The following is a 24,243-nucleotide window of genomic DNA, read 5'->3' as shown; positions in this document are numbered from 1 at the left end:
CAGGCTCGTCCTCCTCTAAAGCAGGAACGCTTTGACTAGGTAGTGCAGCAAACAAACCTTGCTGCAACAGCAGCTCTTGATACTTGTGGAGGAAAGCTGGCTTCCTGTTTCCCAGGTTTGGCTTTAAGTGAAGAGAGTAATTATTTACATGTTCCTCAGTAGAGCCTAGATACATTTATGAATTAAGAAGGTAGCTTTCTTTATCTTATGTCTCTCAAATCAGAAATTAGTCCAGGACAGCATATTTTATTTTTGTTGTAGTGATGAGCTAAGAAAACCAAATACATTGATTTGGTTTGTAAACTTTCGCAAAATGTGACTGTTAACTTGGCAAGTTCAAATGCTACCCCACACCTACAAACTCTGAAGTGCAGACTGGTCAGCAGTCACTGCCCTCTGACTTCAGACCTTTAAGATAARGCAAAGCCCATGGTGTGCCAGTGTGACACTGGTATTGTGAATAAAGTAATAATAATAATAAAACCAGTACTATTCAACGACACCCTCTTTATTCAAAAATAGATATCTATGAGACATTTCAGAATATACTGCTGTCACAAATGGCAGCCTATACTTCTAAATTAATTCCTAAAAATCAATTCATATACAGATTTAAGCTTTTGTTAAAAAAAAGACACACCTTGGGGAAATCTGTTTAACCTTGAGAGAATTTCACCCAGTTCACCAGATGCCCTTTGCCCCAAAAGTAAAGCAAATAAAATTAAAAACAACGAGACTTCATTTAAATTAAGCAAAATAAAACACACATGTATATTTGGAAAAAAAACATTTCAATTTAAAAAAAAAAAGACATACAGCTTTCTCACAGAAGATCTGCTCAAAACAACAGTGTGAGATGTCAATACATTTGTCTACATAATTTTTTTTTAATGATAATTTTTTTTGTTCTATAATGGATACACATTCAATCAATGGTCAAAATAATTACTGGTTAAAACAGCCTCAGGGTAACACCATGAGCTGAAAAAGGATAGAAATGGATCTTTTGGTTTGGGTTTTTGAGGTTTGTTTCTTCTTGTTTTTGATTTTTGGCAAAAGCAGATAGACTATACAGTGCATTAATCTAAATATTGCTTGGACCATAAAGGGCTGCAAAATCACACCAATTCATGGAAAAAGTATTTCTGTCACCGGAATTTTCCTGTAAACTAAAGGGAAAGCATATTTCCTGGCTGGGTAGTAAGGATGCAAGAAATTTAACAAAAAAAGCGGGGGGGGGGGGACGACACAACGATGACAAAGTGAAGTGTCAGTAAGAAAAGCACAGGAGCTTTTTGACAACTTAATGACCAAAAACGCTGTATTATTTAACTGAATGCTGAATATGCTACTGAATACCCTGTAAAATAAATTAATAAGAACGCAGAACAAGCTTTGCATTTCTGTAGGTTTCCTCTCATGTCTTTGACAACAGCAGCTTAAGACTATAGGGAGGCACAAACACAGCACATCACTTCAGCTAATTTCAGCCTCTGTGTTACAAAACCTGTATTATCAGATCAAGTGTTTCCAGAAACTTAAGATGTTTTATAGTGATAGGTGCTAAATTTAAACAGAATTGTTAGCCAGATTGGAATGGTTTTTAATGATTAGAGAGTCCAGCTTGTTAAAGCTAACACACAAACTGAAATCTAATTACATCCATGGCAGTTAAAACATTAGCTAGCAGAATTATGGAATTAAAGAGTACTTTAAATTTTTTTTTTGTTTGTTTTTTGTTTTTTTTGACTTTTCCCAATAATAAAATCAACTCACATTAATCTGTGACACAAAATTAAGTACATCCTTCTAATATCTACATGCATGTTCATGGCACGTATACATACAGGATATGTGCATACATATGGGTCTATTTTCTATATAAATAAATATTTATACCACATTTAACTTCTGTCCACCAAATAGCTTCACTAAAGCTATAGAGAGAATTTATAGAATATTTTCAATGTAATCTTCCTCAGAGTAAATCAGACAGTACCTGTCACAGGGCTATCACCGGTTGCAATCCACTATTCCAACCTCTCTGCTAGTTAAACCAAAGCTTCTGTAACCATCTACTTTTGTGTAATAGAGAAGGAAAATGTGGTATAAATCTAAGGTAGCTAGAACAAAATTTACTTCCACTCTTGTTTAAGTAATATCCAGTTCTGCACTGCTCAGCAGAGAGTAAATTATGAAGCTCTCTCTAATTCACAAAGAAAAGCTGTTTATTTTTATTGTCTGTGGCAAGTCTCAATTTATGTACATGCCAAATAGGAACTACCTTCATATCAGCCCTACAACAGTATGAGGAACTGTAGATTTAAGAAAATATTTATCTGCACCATTGCTCAATAGATACCTTTTCCTTACGTTGGCATGGTACAGTATCTGCACACATACACATCCCTGGGAAGCCCACTAGCCTCTCCACTGTTCTCAGATATGAGGTTCAGAAACGCAACTAAAACAGACAAGACTGATTCAGAAATAATACACACTTTTATAGAGAAAAAATGTTATATGGTCAACCTTTCTTTAAAAACTTTCCAGGTATATATGTACATGATTCTCATGACTTTTGTGGGGGTAACAAGTGCTAAGAGCATACAGAAAGAGTATGGGGAAAAACGTGAAAAAAGTCTGCCTATATGGACTATCCCCACATCCTTTAGAGCTCGCAAAAAAACTCACTCTTTATCCTCCCCTCAGCGTGAGCCAATGTACACAGAGAGAGGGTGAGCATGAGCAGCCAAGAGGTTGAAAGCAGGGTCTACAGGTTCCTTCCTACGGTAGATCTTGGAAGACTGGATTTCCAGTCAACACCAGTCTTCTTACTTCTGCTGGTAATAATGGAAACTGGGGAATACCATTTGTTCTAGTCTGTTGAAAACAGGTCACCAGCAGACGGCAGAGGTGCCAGACCTCCTGTAACATTGGGCAGCAGCGACAGATCTGGAAGGCTCTGGATGTGGGATTTCAGCTCCTTGCGGACCTGAGTTACCCGAGCAAGCTTCTGTTTATATTCCTGAGGGAAAGAGACAAGGCAACAAGGATTAAACACAAGTTATTTAACAATGCTTTTAGTTAAACTAAAGGTATTTTCTAGGTGATGATTGTGGGAGAAAGTGGCATGGTCCTAGCTCTCTGAGCAAGTGTAGGCACAACAACAGACCTTATCACTTGCATTCAAATTCACAAGCTGATATTAACAGGAAGTCCACAAGTTTTGGCATCCTAGAACCACTAATCCTGCTCTAAGATACATTTCTTCAATAGGAACAACAAAGTGCCTCCAAATTCAAACTCCCTAGGGTCTGGGAGAGTATTTAGGAGAAGTATCACTATACAGTTGCTCTATTCTTGTATTCTTCCCTGTGCAACTGTCTTTTTCTATCATCAAAGACAGAATAATGACAGAGCATTCTTCAGATATACTTCCACTGATAAAGCTGGCAGTACCACTGAAGGTATTACTGTTCTGCTAAAATGTTCACTTTCTTCAAACTTCATCAGCTTTGAATATTTAGATAACCACATTTTCCCTTTTCAGTTATTAAATCAAAAACAAGTATTGGTTGTGAAATAGGGTCTCCTCTAATAACACAATAACCCCTAGTTTGCTTTTGTAAATCTGCCATTTTTCTGAAAGTTTTAGAGGCAGTTAGAGATCTTCAAGTATACCTAAAGCAAAACCATGAGGTGAGAGACCCTAATTTAAACCATGACAGCTTTTATGATTGAAAGGATGCAACATCCAACCTTGTATTATTGATGCTTTAAGCTTTAATATGATGTGTACTTTTCCTTAAAAACATCACTCTATTATTTGCTTTTAACTGCCTCGTTCTACAGGACAGCATACCTGCAGACACCATAACCCTATCTGGATAAAAGCAAGGGGGATAAACTTCCTAATTTGATGTATCATAGTCCTAGAGAAAAACTAGATCAATTTCAAAATATCGTATTTGTTCACGTATACTGCACATAAGACTTCCTTTTGCATGCATTTAAAGAGAAATATTGCATAGATATTCTCTGGAAAGAACAGGAAAGTAGCCAAGAATAAACAGAAATCATCATTATATTACTACTTGTAACTACCATATTAGACAACTCATTAGCAACCATGTTAGCTGTACGCATTAGACTGGCATATTAGCAAGTAACACAGAAATACGCATATGATCACTAAATGTAAATCAGAGAAAAACACATCCAGACTGGACTGAAACCAAACAAAACATAATCACTAAAATTTTCAGAATTGCATGAAAACAAAAGGAGAAAAGCAACAAGTTAGAGAGAGAGAAAAAGAGAGAGAACTTGCAAATAATTTCTCCATATATATCAATCCTCAAAAATCTCTGCTATTCAAAAGAAACCAGTATTTCATGAGAAGATAGGGAAGAGTTTGGAGMCCAGAAATGAAATAAAACAACCTTACCTTGTTAAATTATGCATAGAGACCATTTAAGAGCAGACCAATACATTCATACCCAACTACACTATCTAACACAAAAGCTCAACTAAGGATTGATAGTTACATAATTTTCAAAGTTATGTGATTCTAAATATTTATGTAACAGACTATAGCTAATTAAATCATATAAAAAATAGATATTGTATCACTTCTTTTGGAATGTACCAGTCTTAACCTAATTGCCCATGTCACATATTTTTTCATGTCATCTCCAGAATGCAAGAAACAATAGAATTAAAAAAAAATTAAAAAAAGTATATGGAGTAGATTTCTGTACAGCCACTTCTAATATTAACTTACTTTTGATTTCTTAATTACTTGGCAAAGAAAGAACAGTTTAGCAGAGAAATTAAGTTTATCTTTGAAGATCAAACAAAACTAGGAACACATTTAATCAAGACATCCTTCTGAAGAGTTTACAACTTTAATCCAATCTTTCTAACCTTCTCAACGATGGAAATTCTCTTCACCTTCTCCAAATATCAAAGCAGAGCAGTTCCTACAGGGTTACAAGCAATGGGTTTACATTCTCTGTATTTTATTAATTTAAATTATAATAGTGAGAGCAGCAGAGCTGATTGCAAAAATAAAGAATATCCCTATATCCGCAATGGTTATATAAATATGTTCTGTAAATTTCCAGCCAACATCCAAACTAGAATGTCCTTTAACAGCCAATTTCAAACCTCTATCATTTTACAAGGACCAGTGAGCAAACATAACATTAAAATCAACCACATTTGTTAACGTACATGGAACAATATATTGAAATAATCAAATTCAAACAAAGCTCTACCAATTTCATAAAGTGTACTGTTCACAAGCCTAAAGTACAATAACAAAAAGCAGCTCCAGAGAAGCTGCGCCCATTAATTTATGGTCCTGCTTTTTGTTCTGTTTTAACAGGAGACAGAATCAAAATAAGAACACACTCAACATCCCTAGTCATACCACTCTGAGAAATACTTCTGCAATCCAAGATTAATCAAATCAATGTATCAGGGAAGATGATGGGCTAACTGCAAAACAGCTTAAAACTCACCAGCAGTTGGGAGGGAAAATAAAGCATAAGGAATTAGTAGGAAATCATCATAGCTAGGATACAAATCCTGATGCCTCTGCTTTTCAGTTTTTAAATACATGCAAGACAGGTCACTCTACCTTCAGAAGTATAACAGAGAAGCAAGAGCAGTTCAATGAATAACAAAAATAAATCATGGATATAAAATGGATTTTGCATAAGACTTTAAAAATTCATTTAATATGAGCAGCCAGAGCTGAAGTTAATTCTTCTCTCCTTCCACCTTCCAAAGCTACTCATTTAACCAATACAAAACAGGGCAAACATTTTAATGAAAGGAGAGACAATGGACAGCACAGAAGAGTAAAACTGAGGCATGAAACACACATAGGGAAATATGGCAAGAAAGCAAACTTCAAAAGACAGAGAACAAAAAAAACAAAAAAGAGACAGATGGATTTTTAAACATGAATGCAAAAAAAAGAGCAGACAAAGAGGAGAGAACTGGAAGCACCAATTCAGCAGTCTGCATTCCTACATTTATCATATTTCTCTGAGAGAATGCGGAAGCTGACACAGGGAAAAGGGAGTGATGGTAAGCTGAATGCTCTACTGAAGTCTGGCAACTTGATGATTAACATGAGGCAGGGAGACAGCAGAACACCACTTCTTGCACACATAGAATATAGACAGCAAAAGTATTTATTATATGCCAAATGTTTATAGATAGAAGGTAGATGTTGCTAAATTCAGAGATAGTGTTCTGCCAAAAAAAAAAAATCACAATCTTAAAACTATAATTCAGGACCCTGTCAGAGACTGATGGATATCAAGCTGGGAAAGAAAGGGCAGTGCTTTCTCAAGAATGCCAAACTCTATAAAGGCTGAATATTAGCTTTTTTTTTTTTTTTTTNAGGGGGAAGGAGGGGGACGGCTGCAGTAATTCAAACGGTAAGACAGCTGGCAAGAGCAGCAAGTCTGATAAACAGGGCAGAAGGTGCAAACTCCAAGTATAAGCCAAGGAAAATCCCAAATACTGCTTAAATTGCCAAGATCATGCACGAGAATTCTGTAAAAATAAATGTAATATAATATCTACCTACATAGGAAGACTAATACCTTGTCACTTTCAGTGGAAAAACTGACAGGAGGACTAGAATACTCTACTTACAATGGATGATTAGGACTAAAACACTATGCTTTAAACTGAAGACCAATTGTGTGATTGTACAGTTGTATTAAATTCAAACAGTATAATTTATTTTCTGATGGAAATATTTAGGGGGAATGAGAATCTTTGAAATGCTTTCTTTTTGATAGCCCAGCTCTGAGAAAACACTCCTATGAATGAATAATCATCAAGATGTATATTTGTCCTGGTGTAAAAAGTGGGACAGAATCACAGTTTGCATACAAGTTTAGGAACAATTCATCTATGGATTAACAATTCTAAATCTCAGAAAAAGTTGCATTAACAGCTTCAATTGTTTAGGAAAACACCGTTCTTAGCATAACTCAATTTTAAGGGATACTCAACTTTGAGAGCTCCATAAAGCTCTCATAGATGAGAAATACCTTCTTCATTTGAACAAAGACTTTTGTACAGATACGATGACAAAATAATTCAAGTCACCTTGAGAACCACATCTGTGCAATTTATGTAATTATACCTTCTTTGTAGGATAATTCAGGCATTAACTACTCTAAACAAAAGTTTTGGTTAAAGCAGTAAAGCCTAACTCCTACCAGGTTAAAAAAATAAAAATAAAAATAAAATAAAAACAACCAACAACCTTGAAACCCCTTCTCCCAAGGAAGGGTAGCAACAGCCCCACAGACATTAAGAACTCTGGCTTAGAAAAGGGTCGCTAAGTTCAGGAACTGAAACACTGTTTTAAGGGAATAATTCAGGAACCAAAGTTTCCTAGAAGAGAAGATCATTTGCTGGACAGACTTGATGCACAACACAGACTGCAATAGAGAGGCTGTCTCCCTTATGCTAAACAGTTTCCATTCTGTCCTGGTACTGATGTCTTGCTGATTCATGGAAGAGCAGTAAAGGACCAAAGAGACTGGACACCAAGGTTGAATGAGGGACTGCTGACTGAACTGAGGCACCTGAGAGGCCTAACAAAAGGCAGCAGCATGAACAAAACAGTGATCTGAGGACAGCTATCAATGCTTTGCTACGAAGGCCGCCTAGGCGAGCACAGTCTGGAGGCAGTCCATCTCTTCCAGATAACCACTCTTAGAAGCAGAGAATTCTGAACTCCCTCTGGAACAAGGAAGAAATGCCTACTAATGAGAAGTAATCATAAACCTTGTTACTTTCATACGAAGTCCAAGGCACATTCATTTGAATTTGCGATCTCTACTTTGAGCAACATACACAAGCTCTCCTCAGGAACACGTGCAAGCAGAGATATGTAACCCCTTCTAGGCTCTGTGGGTTTTTTTTTCCACAAAACATGTTGTGCCTATATTCTGCAATGACGACTCTGAAAATAGACTTCATGAAGAATCACGTTTTCCAGTGAGCTCCCTTATATGACATGCTCTGAAAGAACACTTTGCAGATTTTTGCATAAGGTCCATCTATTTCATAAAACTGAAAAAATAAGTAGCTCACTTAAAAGAAACTGTTGCTTCCGAGGTCGCAGTTTGTACTCTACGTGTCTAGCTAATTGCCTCGCTGCATAGCAGGCTTTCATTAAGATTAATGGTATTTGGATGTTATTTGCCTTTTTAGGCAAAATAATGAGATATTTGTTGTAGCAAGACTTTGAGGATGAAACTTGGCACTGTGCCTCATGAATGCCTTTTCTAATCAACATTATCTTTCAGTATGTGGAATTCTAAATCCACAGTGGTCAAGCAAATTAGATATTTAGCCCTTGAAAAACAAACACAAAATCAGAAATAAACACCACTAAACAAATTTAAGACCTGATGGAAGCGTTTAATTCAAAGGGAGCCTTGATTGAACATTATAAATACGGCTTTAATTRAAATTGTGAGGACTGTTGCATGGTGTGGTTCACCTTGTTGGATTACACAGTGTGGACTTCATTTTATTTTAGCTTAGACTTTGCACTGAACACTTCCACTCCTATTCTGGGTCAAGCAGTATCACTCTAAGTCATCACAGCAATTGCATCTACTGAAAAACATCTATTTAAGTATTAATGAGAATTTAAAAAGTGAATAGGAAGAGCAGTCAGTCAGCTTCAGCTTTGATATAGTGTAGCTTAAATCAGATATATGAAAGCAAAATACTTGCCACAGGAAGGGGAAAAAAAAAAAGCTCAACAGAAGTTTGACAACTGTACATACTATAGTAAGAGGTTTGACAGTAAGATGCTAAAAGTCATGCAAAAATTTCTAATTAAAAATATTAAATATATAACACTATTAGAGCTAGATGTTCCTTTGCTTTTGCTGCTCGCTGCTTAACCTATGTAAAGGACATAAAATCTATTCATTAAAACACATTAGAATATGACTGTCACAATGGCAGCATATCTACAAAAAAAAAAAAAAAAAAAAAGACCAACAGGAAACATATTGGGAGAAAATTACTGCAAGTGGAAAGTTTTCTAAAGCAAGGATAGCTGTTTACACACTCAAGTAGTATTTTAACAGCATACATAAACTCTAATCTTAGCTATTGACAAAATTTTCAGTAATAGCACCTGAACATGAAAACCGCAAGATACTTAATGAGGTTTAGGTTATTATTAACCAATATAGCCACTAAATACCTAGAGCATCACCTAACAGCATTTTTTCCATTGATGATTTATCAGGTAATTTTAAAAGTCTACAGTTTAATTCTACTCCTGTGCTCAAAAACTCCTCTACAGAAGATTCCCAAATCACATGCTACATATGGATTCACTTGAGCTCCTACCAGGCTATTGCTTTTTGCCTTTTAAAAAGTAGTTCAGCACTCTCCTTCCATTCCCCAATTTATGCAGCATGTTTAGCATATCAGCAGTTTTCTTCTGCCTCCAAAGCCATCCRCCTCCACATTCCTGTAAGTGTCCTGTTTGAACAAGCCCAGTTTTAAAATTGTATTCTATCCAGTACTTCATACCAGATAAGCATAAATCTATTTTACCCAAACAAAGGCAGAAGGCATTGGCCAGCGCACGAAGCAGAATTACCAACAAGTGAACTGGGGGGGGGGGGGAATAGCATTCTCCACATCAGTTATAACCTCCAAACCTCTTAGAAAGCAACTTTAAAGACCCTGTCTGAAAACTGGAGACATGAATTAGCCTTACAAGGAAACACTACATTCATAGAAATAAAAAGCTTCTCAATCCAAAGACGGCAGCTGACAACTGCTAACATACCCCCACCCACAAACCCAAGAGGAAAGAAATCAAAATCCAAATTCAGCTGAACACAAGTGAGAGATTAGACATGTTAAAGACCTAATCCAGAGCCCACAGCCCTCATAAGCAATTTCTGTGGACACGTGCCGGGCTTGGGTCGCAGCCCATGTAAAACCTTGAAAAGAGACCTGAACCTGCTCTGGTACAAAGTTAGGGAGCTGCACAAGCATGACAATGAGCCTACCCTGCCATTTCTCCTCTACAGGGCTAATCAGTTCAAGCACAGCACTACACTAGTATGGCTGCTTGACAGAGCAAGCCACAAACCTGCAGCCCTACAGCTGCAAAGTGCATCACTTAGGCTCCGGTCTCACGACTTCAGAAAAATGTGTTCTATCGTCAAGGGGACAAACTGTTTTCCAGCAACTGTCAGAACTCAAGAACAACTTTGGAGTCAATACAGCAAATATTTTGGGGCATTCTTGCAACTATACAGTCATAGAATCATAGAATTGGTAAGGTTGGAAGGGACCTCTGGAGATCATCTAGTCCAACCCCCCTGCTCAAGCAGGGTCACCTAGAGCATGTTAGACAGGGCTGCAGMAACAAGGACCCCCCTCGCTGAAGCCCAGGCTTGAACCAGGGACCTTTAGATCTTTAGTCTAATGCTCTTCTAGCTGAGCTATTTTGGTCCCTGCAAGAAGTCAGAAAATGGAGAGAGAAACATCTTCCATTTCATAAATTTAGTGCAGAAGAACACACCTCAAAAGCAAACTGGAAAAAAAAATGCTAACGTGGCAAGCAGTTTTTCACTTTGCTGCAGCAAAAAAATCAACAACGCTGATGTATTTCAACCCTCAAATATGTATTATCAAAAAGGGATTGCACAGATTAAACAACATGTAGATTTTAAAGGTGTCTTGAAACCATTTTCTTAACAAAAAGAAAAAAAAAAAACACACCAAAAACATGCACAGTTCTCAGTGAGAGTCTAAGCCAAAGTTTTTTCAGGTGCAGCTGAACAACCAGAAAAATTACTCTAAACTGAATCTTAAATATAATACATTCTTTCATATATAAGCACACATGTATACACACCCTCACACACACTATATACACACCTGTACTATAACTATATACACACCCTATATACTACACTATGTTCTTAATGTTACCTTTTACAAATGCAGGTAGACAAGACTGATGGAGGGTGTGGGGAAAAACTCAGCACCAGTGACTCCATACCAAAGCAAAAATCCTGAATGCATTCTCCTCTTTTCCTGATTAAAATACCTCCCTTCATCCTACTCCATATTTTATACTATCAGCAGTTATTTTAGATACCCATAAGGCTTCCACACCATTTGCCTTTTTTAGTACTACTTTCACTTGATTTTTCTAGTTTCATCTACTTAGTTGACTTCATTTTACAGTCATCTGTTACACCAACATCGAAGTTTCCTCCTGCAAATATCTCCCATTTATTTCTGTTCTATCCAAATTGATTCCCTGGATTTTTTTCCCTCCTATTTGTCTGCCATGCATCTACAAAAAGATCACACTGACTTCAGAAAGACAACTCCCCTTAATGCCCTACGCAGACTCAGGTGCTGAAGGACAAAAAAAGAACCTCCCTAACTGATGGCATTCAGTAATTGCAGCAGGGTCAGCGACGGCCAAAAATAACATGAGGCATAGAACTTCTAATGAAAGTTAAATATTCATATGAGATAAGTCACTTTATCTCATTCTTAGTAGAAATATCAGTTCTTGCTCCTATGCTGCACTTGAAAATAGATTTTTGGACCTTACACCTATTACAAGACTCTAGGCGGAACTTTGATCTAGTACAGGCCATAGAAGATTATCTAGCAGTTGCAGTATTAAGCTCACAATTTTGGACTGAGATGACACATTCTTTAGGAAGATATACAATGTTCAGATATCAAGTGATATTGACAGAAGCCATGATAGCTTTCAGTAAATTAACCTAATAATATTTACTCTTAAAAATACATGCCTTGTTATAGCCTGCTTATCATCAGCTTTGATCTGGGCAATTTTGCTCTGCAGGTGACTACCAGAATAAAAGGAATTATGCTTTCCTCTTTTTGTAAGTACTTTTAGACTACAATCAAGTCATCACAATCTTTTCTCAATAAAGCAATACTCATTATTACACTTCACATTATTCAACTGCTGCCTGGGAATTACTATACTAAAAGCAGACTTTATCCATATGTTTTAACTTTCAGGCCCTGTATTAGCTTTCTCCCTTCAAATTACCAGTATTTCTTAGCATTATGCTTTTTGAGTCTTCACTCGTGCCAATCTTCACCAACGTTCAAGCATTACTTGTTGTGTAAGACCATCTTTCTCAGTATATTGCTCCTTGATAAACAGCTCTTCTGCAACTGATGACAAAAATTCTGTGCCATAGAGTTGTGGTAACGTAAACTATTCTAGGCATCAGCTCCCTAGAAATAAATACTCAATCTATGTATATAATATTTTGAGAATCTGCTGTTTCAATAGGGATAATACTAACAGGATAAGTACACAACTGTAGCTTTTTAGACAGCAAATGCTTTTCCAAAGATGTGAGATTAGCTATTTTCGTTACTATCATAATGAAAGACTTCATTTTATACGCAAGTCAAATACAACAATTATCCAGGGATTTTTTGAATCACCCGTTTCTCACATCTTAGAGTAAAGCCCTGATTTATATTACTAAGTACGAGCCCCCATTCCCCATCTAGCAACCTTGACCGAAATAAGGTACTTACTGAAGTAAACAATCCATCTATATCCAAAATGCTATCTCATCTCAGAGTCAGGAAGCTTACTTCACCAGAGAAAAAAAAAAAAACTTACAGTCAATTGCAATCAAAGATTATGGAAAAGATCTCGAGAGACCAAAACATACTATGAGAAGACATAAAGATTGTTTAAAGTTTTCTTCTTCTTTCAGTCTTTGCTTAAGTAAATGTTTTTGTGTTTTTTAATACATTTCCTAATTGCTGCAAGACTTTGGATACTTCTATTAAAATGCTTATTAGCACTACAAAGAAAAATCCTGGCCCTTATCAGTAGTCTTACTGTCAGAACATGAAAGACAAACAAAACTGATAAGCAGACAGAGCATGCCATATCTCCACTATGTATTAAAACAAAAAAAAAAAAAAAAAAAAAAAAAAAAAAAAAAAAAAAAGTGCTTTAATCAGGCAATATTCCTCAGATAAGATTTGCTATTTGAAGTGAGTGTGAATTCTGCCTTCTTGTTAAATAAGTATTTAAGAGTGGCATTTCCTGCAACTTCCACAGAACTAAGGCCACCTTGTTTTGGTGGAGTTACAAAGATGCTACCCTAACCAGACGCTTAATAAAATCATTCTTTAATTTCTGATATATTAAACAGCATGTTTATACTTAACAGTAGACAAGAAACTTGCCCATCACCACCACCAGGATTATTTCTATGAACAAAGTAAAGTAGTTCAGTTCATCTGGTTAATAGCTTAATTTGCAACTCTGCCTCAGTAACATTTTCTAAATAACATTGCTTACCAAAAGCAGAATTTCAAAAACAAAAATACACTTACCTCACCATTTCAGTTTGTTTGTTAGAAATTTTAATTTAACATTGTAACTGCTATTTCTTAATTCTGTATATCCTCAAACTGACTAAAATTTATGGATTGTTATGGACCTCTTAAAATGCCTGCGTGCAGCATTTTGCTGCCCGTTTCTTGCTTTTCTAATGATTAAGTCTATTATATATCCRCTTCTACTAAACAGATGTCTTTTTTCAGAAATAAAGCTTGACCCAAGACTTCCACTAATATTCAGCAAATAAATCATGTGCTAAACATGATCATCTTTACTATATTCTTCATACCCATGTCTGAAAGTATCTTTTAAAGACTCAGCCATAAGACAGACATTATGCTTGAAGAAATTTAAGCTGAATAAGCTAGTAAAATTATTTACTATAAACACTGTAAATCTGAACAAAACATCAGCACTTGCCTTTCTGATTTCAAATCTGGAAAGGCAACGTGCACAATTACAAGACATTCAGAAACTACAGTATAAAGACACACTACAAAAACACATCCAAAATGTAATTTACCTCAAACAGTGCTGCCTGGCTGTCCAAAGATAAGGTTTTGCATGTTCTGTTAACTGTCATGACATCGCTACAACAGTCTCCTTCCAGAAGACTTTGTCCTCTGCAGCAACTCCTGCCCCACCCAACAGCTGTTCATAATAATCAGCAACCGATAGCATAGAGAAAGCCTTTAATGTGTCGCCACGGGGCAGTTTAACAGATGGTAGAATGACATACAACCAAAATCATTAATTAAACTTCCATACTCGTCCCAGGGTGCAATGCTGAATAAAATTCCTCCGAGAAAGAACATTTCAGATAAATGACCATCTGCCATAGCCTATGTACTTGCTCTAGAACTTGTGGCTGAGGCTGAGTTCCAGTTAGAGTAGTCTCATTTTTACACACTCTCCTGCCCTCCTTGTTCATGACAGCTATGGCACGAAATGCAAGTCATCATCTTTTGATAATAGCCCAATTTATACTCGATTACAGAACTTRTTGGTAAAAGCGGCTGTTTAAGGATACCAGAAGATCCCATTTAAACTGCGTCTGCTTATCAATTAGGGACTAGAAAGAGAGATGAAAGGCATCCAATCATAGACAAAAGCAAAAACAAACAAAAMCCACCAAAACAACAAATAAAAAAATCAACTGCTTATGGTAAGGRGAACTTAACATTTTGGAAATGGAAAGTTAAATATGGCAAGGGGGGATTTGAATCAAATGAAAATGCTAAACATTTAACACGCTTTAACATGCTCTAGGTGACCCTGCTTGAGCATGGAGGTTRGACAAAATGGTCTCCAGRGGTCMCTTCCAACCTCAACCTTTCTGTGATTCTGTAAATGAGTATTTTTTGTAACAAAGTTTTGAGTTCTGGGCCTYCCATGTCCACATGCAGTAAAACATCTTGGACTGATTTGTTTTCTTCAGTGTTTTTACATTTCTTCTTTACCTCTGTTTTGCTCCAAATGGAAATATAACTCCTAGAATCATCTTCACTGACAGAAATACCTTACTTAAGAGTCAAGTGGGAGTATTTGCTGAGACTATCAGTTTGCCAGCACTGCTTTAAAACAGTACTCACTTCTAGCTTCTTCTCTTTTTCTGTCAATACATCCTTTTGATTCTGCGTGTACTCGATCAGCATGCGTGCCAGCTGGCGCCGGTCCTCCAGCTCTGCTGCCAGCCGTCCATTGTACTCTGCTAGTAACAGACATGCTTCATCCACCGTCTTCGAAAGACGTTCTGCTGCCTCTTTGTCTACGTGCAAAAGTGTTCAGTAATTTACAGGACAAAGTTTAAAACCTTTTATCTTTTGACAGAAGGGCTATAATCACCAAGCACGTGCACAATAACATTTCATTCATAAACATCGTCCTAGCTTAAAAGGAAAAGAGAATTCTAATCACAAGGAATATAAAGAAAATAGGCAAGACTAACAACTTGAGAACAGCATTTTCAGACACTGATGTGACTGATTATATTTTTTTCTTGCAGAGATGTCAATGATTAGAGGTGAAAAATATCTCTATAGATATTCTCTATAACAGATTAATTAAACTAGAACTTCAGGCTGCACTTTCATAATTTATTTAAACCAGAAGGTTTTAACATTTAAACATAATGCGTACTTTTTCTTCCTCTTTTCTCTCGGTATCTGCTAACATATCCATATAAGCAAACGTGTTAATTGCATGCTAGTCTTCACAACTGGACACAGCAATRGTGTATTATAAAGGACTGAATAAATGACATAATGTGTTCTAAATTAAACCACTTSTAGAAACAAGAGTCAAATCAATTAAACCTTTAATGGCTATTAAGATCATTGTTAAAATATAACTGCAAAAGTAAGTTTAACTGTCAGATTTATGGGAGTAGTGAGTTTCTTTTTCTGTAGTTGTGAAGAAGTACATGTGTACTCAGCACAGTCTGATAAAATTCATTAAAATGCCTAATATACAAGGCAACGTAAAAGTCAAACACATCCATTTGAGAACTCTCCCTCTATTTCCTGTACATTCTTACAAAATGCTGTTGATGTTCTCTAAACACAAAAACTTTTATAAAAGTGYAGATTGCAACGCAAAAAAGGCAAAAAAAGGAAGAACATATATTAATTTCATCTTCAAATATATTTCATTCACTACCCAAGAATTAGAAAACAAGTACATAAAACTTTAAATTTACTCCCCCTATWCATTATGATTATGTAGAAATCAAAGATTTTCAGTTATTCTTTGGACCCATTTTCATTCACCTTCAATTTTCCTACCTGTAATTTTCTCCAGTAACGATACATCTTGAACTTCCTGAGGCAGGGAGGCAATTTTTTGCCGCACTGTTGCATCTCCTGATGCTGCATTTTCCAAGTCTTGCAAGGCTTTGATCAAATCCTCAGTCTACCAGATGGAAAGACAAGCAGGCTATCATTAAAACCCGGTAACTTCTATGCTATCTCCTGTGGATGTGGACACTGCATTACCCTCTGAGGTCATTTATCTTTGAAAGCAACCATTACTGGAGTATTTCCTTCAATTAATTTTTAAACAATTTTTCCCTAACACACAGTATTCACTAATTTACAATATCCTAGTATTTATTAACTCAATGGATCATCAAYATTCTAGATCCTGCAGTTAATCACTTCTCTTAATTGGAATGAAAAGTTTTCATTTAAAACAAAGCTAAAAAGACCACCACCAATTTGAGAAACAACAAYTGGTCCTTAGCTTTGCATCAGATTCAGTCTGCTTATTTTAATTTTGAGCATTTCTTTGACACTTTCGCTTTGATTTAGATTAACAGGAGCATGCATGCACCTTTTGTTYAACTCCGCAGGTAGACTCTGACATAGTGAGAAAAACCTGTAATTAATCTAAACAATACTGTCTGTCAGCTTTTTATAGTTGCAAGGTTTAGAATTTTGTACTTGGCTACCTACCATAAACTTTGACTATGATGAAAGATATCCCTATAAAAGCACACTTTATATTGTCCTCCTTTAGTAAAACCATTGATATTCCTCATTTAGCTAAACTGGCTCTTCAGAAGCATGCTGCAATTAAAATGGACTCTGCTGTATCCTATCAATTTCATCTTTCACTTATTCTCAGGTACAGGAAAAAAAAGCATCATTACAAATAAATACACTCACAAGGTATCCTAAGATAAGATTTGGATGAGTACTGCCTTGCAATGACCTCACTTGACCAACCATATCCCCTTCCCCTCAAAAAAAGAGAGAAAGAAAGGGAGATTCCTCAAAAAGTGTTCTGTTTCTGTGTTTTAGAACAACACATTTGAGAGGTGGGTTTTTTTTGAAACTGCAAGGGTGGCCCTCTAAACAACAGTGATTTTTAAACTCTAAACAACAGTGATTTTTAAACTCTAAACAACAGTGATTTTTAAACTCCAATTTAATACTTAGTTTGAAAATTAATAAAAACATTGAAAAATAACTTGTAAATAAATATATTATGGAAGTCTTGCAGTTTTATCAGAACACTAAAGATGTCCATTGCTGCCTAATATTTAGTCCTTCTTTGCAAACTATTAATGATTTCCAATAGTAACAAGCACAATGTTTATCATCACAAGAGACCACAAGTTGCAAGGTATCTGGAGGTAAAACCAAAAAGTTCCACTCATTTCCTTGACAATTGCAATTTATTTTTATTTTTCAATGTTTACAGTCTACCAGATGGATGGTGTAACCTTTTATCTTTTCAAGATKACAAAATGGTTTAACATGTGTTCAGTTTGCAGCCTTAAACAGTCAAAATGATCCTCTTTATTTCATTCCTATTACCGCCACATCACTAACATGTCCGCCTCAAAACAAAGTCTTTGAAATTGATTTTTATAACTAACTCCACACAAATCTAAGGTTGAGCTTTTTAATATACACTTTGAGACACTAAAAAAAAAAAGTTTTAACTGTTATAACTTGGAGTTTGAGAGATCATACCAATCTTAGGAAGCATTTAAAGTATGTCTTGTTCTTCTAGTAGTCCTCTGAGATTCTTTATTGGTAGCACTGTTCAGACTTCGGTTTAGACTAACAGAAATCACTCAGATGTTCTGCAGTATTTTAATATGAAAAAAAAAAAAACAGTTCCACTGCACACTGACTTCTCAAACCCCAACTGAATTTCTCCAGTAAATATATTTTACTTGTTGGCAGCTCCACCTTGTGGCTGTACCACACAGGAGGTCACTTTCCAAACTTCTCCCACCCTCAACCCTTCCAACATACCAGAAGCGGCCCAGCACTAGGGTCTTGGGGTGAGTAGCTCCCAGGGTAATCATCATCTTCCTCCTCCTGTATTTGCTGAAAAGTCCGCTTTAGAGACTTCTTCTCCTCTGCAACTGAAGACACATATAAGCAACTCATTTGGATGCCAGATCTACACGCCTCAGCTACCTCTACTTAAAGCACCAACCACCACCAGGTGCTTTGGTGGGCAGGCCTCTCTAAGGAGAAGGATGACCACAGATGGACTATAATATTGGCATCATATTGCAAATGCTCAAATGCATACCAGCAAGGGAAGGCTAATCTTGCCCACACAAGTCTATATGTGCATGTGTTCTAAGCACAAGGATACAGTCTTATCAGCAGTATGCACTGCACTCTCTCATCTTTGTGCCTTCTACACTGAAGATAGGCATGACAAGAAAATGTCCAATTTGCGAATAAATGGCAAGTCTTCAACACTACTCAGAATCTCTAGTTAATAAAATGCAGGTAGGTAAGGATTCCCTGCCAGTAGGGATGAAAGATGGATCCTAAGACACATATGAAAAAATATTTTGAATTTCTTTTGTTTACCAAGCATATGCTCACTGTGTTCTCATAATCAAAGGCTGGTTATTTAGCCTTCCACTTCTCCATCAAAATAAACACCTCAGAACAGCTCTACTGAATTGGAACTCTGCAAAAAGATGTGACAGCAACATCAGTAATGGATAGAATATGAACTGATTTCCAAGCAGGCAACCTATAACACTGCAGAAATAAAGGTTTCATAAAGGAAGATATGCTGGTTGAATGAACCTTAGCATAGCATGCCCTAGCTTGAAAGAGAAAAGTCAGTTTATCTTCCAAGTCAGAAGCCTTAATGTAGCATTTGATCCAGTTACAGAGCCTTCAAAAGAGAACTCATTTTTCAGACTTGTCATCAAATTCAGAAGAGTCAGAGTAATTTGTAAGACAGCTGAGGACAGAGTCCTAAGAATCTCTCTTTAATGGAATCAGGTCTCACCAAGATAATAATGGAATTCAAGGGAATCAGTCAGTATATACACAAATTCATAGAAAAATCCAAGATTGTTCTTGATTTAAAATACTAGTCTTCCCAAGTCTAACGATGAAGCAAACAAAGGTTTACTCTTAAATGCTGAATTTTATTTCCCTTGTGAGCTGAAAAAATGTTATTTTAATGGAGAGAAAGTCAGAGGTGCTGCACATCCTGCAGGGTAGGAAAAAGCTGAACAATCTTCATGAAGTAGATAAAAATGCATCTCTGTTAGAGATCAGATTAACTCTATGGAAGGCAAAGCAACACAGAAAATGTAGCTACCCCAAAATCAGATGATTTTTTGATGTATGCTAAAATAAAGCTGCCTAGGCTAGAAAAAGAGTATGATATGGCTATTGTACATATACAACCGAGGTAAGAGAGCACTTGATAATATGACTGATAAGCAAATAAGATACTAGATTAACAAGAATGTCTGCAGCCATTAAGTTCCAAAAAAAAATGCAGAATTGAATAAAAAATGTGCAGACTACACAATGGCTAAAGAGAGAACTTAAAGTTACATATTTATCACTTATAAGTAATTAACCAACAAAACAAACAGAAGGCAATTCACAGAAGAGTGAATGCACAGTGCATACAAAAGTGAAAACATGAACAATTGTTGGAGAACTGATCCTGCTGTGTTACCCACCGGTCTACCTCAAAAACCAGTTTCATGTTTGCTATTAACCTGCTTCTCTGACACAGAAGCTTCAGCATTCAGTCAAATTTTCTGTCTGAACAAGACTAAATGAGTCTGATTAGAAACACTCTAAAGAAGATAGGTGCATGAATATCTGCAGGCTTAAGTATCAGTAGTTACCTGATGTGCTAGAAAAGCCACACTTCCTGAGTATATGAATAACAGCTAACAAGACAGTGTGTCAAGTAGAAAAAATAACCTACACAAAGCAGTTGGCTTTACAGTAGCATTTTGAGCACCACATATGTGGAATCTTCTTCCTTGGATTGATAAACAAGGGCAGTAGAATGCCTCCCTAAAGAATTCTGGAAACACCATTTCTATTTCAATCTCCCCCCCCCCCAAAAAAAAAAAAAAACTTCATACAATAGCCCTGAGACAATAAAAGAAATTAAAAATAAAATAATTCTTTTATAATAGCTAATCAAACTTTACATATAGATCTCAAAAAAAAAAAAAAAAACTATTTTCAAACACAAGAGGCTATCATGAAGAGAGACCTCTGAAAGAGAACAGGAAGCCAGGCTTAAGTCACAAAGTATTCTGCCTAGGTAGCTCTGCTAACCATGAGCAATTTAACTGTTACAGTTTACACATCTGAAAATACTCTCAAATCCATCAAAAGGGAAAAAAAAAACAATAAGAGCATCTAAAACCGATCAGAATTCAACAGTGGTATCACACATGCAGCCTCTGAAACAAGCAAGATATTCCTATAGAAGATGGACAGTTTCCTCCAGGAAAACTAAACAGCTCACTGTTGACACCAACACAAAGAACGTAGAGAAGTCACTGCTCAGAGAAGAGATGAAGTCAGCTTTCCTCCTTCTTCTGGGTCTTCTTCATAGCTCAAAATTTGGCTACTCCCTAAAAGCCTTCAAAGAGCAAAGTACTGTGTTTCTCCAAAATGAGTGACAATTGCTGTCATAATGGTTTTGCAGTGAAACTCCAGCTTGTTAATCTCACGGCTGCAGTGTCAGAAGCAAAGATGCCTGTAAATGTGTTTCTCCACCAACTGACTTTTCAGTCTTCAAATCACTCTGGTGGCTTGAGGAGGCTTACAGTGTATTGYGGGTATGTGAGCTTTCCTGTAAACTGGCAGAGGAGGAGCTCTTCCCATCTAGGATGTTCACCTTTTTGTTCTCTTCTCCTGAAGACTGGTTTTAGAGGTAAACAGACTTCTCTGATTTTATTCCACGCTCTCACATACACGATATGGAAACCAACAGTGGAATCTGTACATGCATTCAAAAGAGTAACTAGAAGTTTAAAACTTTGCTCTGTGATAAGGAGTGATTTTATATTTTCTTGGATTAAAAACAACAAAAAAAAATTAAAATGAACACATTATCATCTGTTATGAGGACTTGGTTATATTTAATTCCTCATCCAAGAAGTAGCTATACAATATTCTAAGAATTTCCATATGTAGATTAATGCATTTCACTGGTAGGACATACACAAGTTTGTATTTTCACAAAAAGAAACAGTCTTTAATTTTCAGAAGAAGCACATGGCATAGTTGTACCAACACAGGTAAATCCTCACTTAAATTAAACACACCACTGTAGCTTCTGTGAGAGGTTGCATTAGCAGAAGCTTCTGTCTATAAGGTAACATGCTAGGAAACTCTACCCAAATAGATATTCCAGATCTGGATTAACAGCCAAACTTCGAAGACAAGTTTTTACTTCTGAAGTTCTAAAGATAACTGTTTACTTGAAGGGTAGAATGGCTGAATTCAACTGCTTTGTTTATCTAGTGGCAGAGTTATCATCCTCAGCCAGCATAACCAAAAATAAACCTCCCAAAATCATAACCAAAGAGGAAAAAAAATTCACTTTTGATATAGACTTCACTTTCTAGGGAACCTGATACAAGAGGGACACTTTTAGAAACCAGTTTAGGACAAAATATTGAATACAGCAAAAAATTAATCTTCCTGAAGGAAAAAGACCACCATCACAGAACACCAGAAGACAAAGAAGAACAAAACACAAGAAACCTAATGCTTCAGTGTACTTTCCAATTATTCTAACCCCTTGATTTTAAGAGCTAGATTATTCATGATTAAGTTCTTACAATATACATTCTTTGCCAGTCCATCCCAAATCAAGCATAACTAGAACTGATCTGCTCCAAAATGATACCTAGTCCTGTCCTCAGATGCCTTTATTTCAACTATTCTTGAAAGCATCCCTGTCTGTTTTCCTTTTTGATATTTTTTCCTCCATATTTCAATATGGCTCTTACTTCCTATGCCTCAATTTGCAATATAAGATCAGTCAGAGGATGGGTAACAACAGTTTCATTGTACATTATTTTGTGACACTCCCATATCAGAGTACATTCAAGGACTTCCTTCAACTGCTTATTAAAATGACAATGAAAATGTGTCTGCTGTATAGGTTATATTACCTAAAGGATTTAACATCAAACCTCTACAGACCTATTTTTTTCAGCCCTTAAAAAAAAAGGGTTCATCTCCTCCCTATTCCTTGTAAAAAGAAACATATTAGCTAATAAAAAATAATTACTGAGAAAGCAAATGCAACCCTAATGAATACATTCAGAGTTGAAATCCCTGTGATTAAAGACATCTGTATTCAAAAGTTTGTTTGCATGTGCATGCACATTTCCTTAAGAAACCCGAAAGACTATGACATCGTAGTAAACTGCATCACTTTCAGGAAGCATAACTAGGGAACCCAGCGCTTAGCAAGGGCAGGTACTTCACCCCCACCTGTCTTAAGGGAACAGCTTCATTATTCATGCAATCCATTCTGTTCCATGGCAGGTATTCAGCATGTGCTTCCAACTGAATTACTATATACACATTTATCTGAGGCTTTGCTATTAACGAAATAGAAATGGGCTACACGTTTAGAACACACACAAATCAGCTTTAAAGATTTCTCATTGATACAGGACTCTCATATTTTGGCAGATTTCACAACTGTAAGTAGAACTGGTATACTTGAAATAAGGCAGAGCCATCCCGTTCTGAAAGCAGCACCTACTCTTCCCAGTAATTTAAGAGGCCTTTCACACACTGCAACATTAAAAACCAACAGATTTATCCGCATAGACTTGTTGCCCTATCTCACTCTTGAGAATATTCAATACCATAGCAACAGATGCTCCTAAGAAGCTTCAAAATTTTGTTTTAATGGTACAAGGTTAAACCAACCTAAAGATACTTATGTTACCTATTCCTAATCTATGTCTACTTTGGAAACATATAAAACTCACGCCCGAAAAAATTTTGAATTCCTGAAAATTGGCGTACTATGCTTATTCCAATTTTTAAATGGTAAATGTGTCTGTAAAACATGCAAGATGGACAACAACATATCTTCTGTTAGCTTGAAAATAGAGACTTCTGCTACATAGATAACTGCCCACCAGAAACTGGACAAACAATCAGCTTATATAAGAAAGCCATTAAAATTCAATATGAAACTAGTTCTTACCACTATAAAGCTAATTTGAAAAGAAGCTAGTCTAAACAAGGAGAAAAAACTCAAGAGAACTCTTCTGAGTTTTTCAAGTTTCTTTTTCCCTTATTGGAAAAAAGAAATTGTGATTTTTAAATGAGTTGACAAGAAGGTAGCAATATTCACACTTCTGAAAAAGTCTGGACTGTTCTCCCTGCTCCCCACTCCCACCAAAAAAAAAAAATAATGTCCATTTACCCAGATAAAAACTTTTTAGCCATGATATGCACAATAAAGTTCTTAGAACATCTGTATTCCTTTTCATTTTGTTTCCCATAAAGTTCTGTTAAAATTGAGAAGAGTTTGATTTTGTACAAATAGTTGTAAGTTCAGAAGTTAACAGTAGCGGGATTGACTGATACCACCACTCAAAACAGTAGACAACACTGAGCAGCAGGTCATTGCCAGTTCAGCTTGATTTGATATCAGCGTTTTTTTGGACAAGAAGTATCACTTGAAGATTGAGAGATAAGCTTCTAGTTACCTTAGCAGATCAATAGTTTCAAACACTTACTTGGTTTAACAAGAATTCAAGCACGCAAAATCTCTGTCCTTTCATGACAAACAGGTGTCTTAAGCACTATGCCCAGTCAAGAAAAAGCCATAAAATTTGAACTTTCATTTAGAGACCGCACATGTTCCAGCCCTCCCAGAATATCTTTGCACATTCTCATTCACTCATGAGAGACTCACTTGGGAGGTCATGTGGATTCCATGTCCCGACATGGAAGAGAGAATCCTTTCGGGCAGTTGGCCTCCAAGCATTTGGG

General features: G+C 36.3%; 1 protein-coding gene across 2 annotated transcripts in view; it reads right to left on the bottom strand.

The window, feature by feature from the left end:
• Positions 1 to 487: 487 nt before the first annotated feature.
• RPRD1B (regulation of nuclear pre-mRNA domain containing 1B) overlaps positions 488 to 24,243 on the bottom strand; it is a 28,444-nt gene continuing 4,688 nt past the window's right edge. The window contains exons 4-8 of one of the 2 annotated variants that reach the window (XM_085318377.1): positions 18,226 to 18,338; positions 16,243 to 16,369; positions 15,052 to 15,227; positions 4,930 to 4,985; positions 2,938 to 3,028 (exon numbers count right to left, since the gene is read on the bottom strand). In XM_085318377.1, coding sequence (XP_085174503.1) covers positions 4,953 to 4,985; positions 15,052 to 15,227; positions 16,243 to 16,369; positions 18,226 to 18,338 — 449 coding nt within the window. In that variant the 3' untranslated portion in view covers positions 2,938 to 3,028; positions 4,930 to 4,952. Of the gene's footprint in view, positions 3,029 to 4,929; positions 4,986 to 15,051; positions 15,228 to 16,242; positions 16,370 to 18,225; positions 18,339 to 24,243 lie in introns of both variants that reach the window. The other variant, XM_085318374.1, reaches the window with a different exon arrangement.

Source organism: Rhea americana, unplaced genomic scaffold, assembly GCF_003343005.1.
Source record: "Rhea americana isolate MKP2758 unplaced genomic scaffold, rheAme1 scaffold_531, whole genome shotgun sequence".
NCBI lineage: Eukaryota > Metazoa > Chordata > Aves > Rheiformes > Rheidae > Rhea > Rhea americana.
Note: the sequence above shows the minus strand (reverse complement) of the source record. Positions and strands in the feature narration are given on the sequence as shown.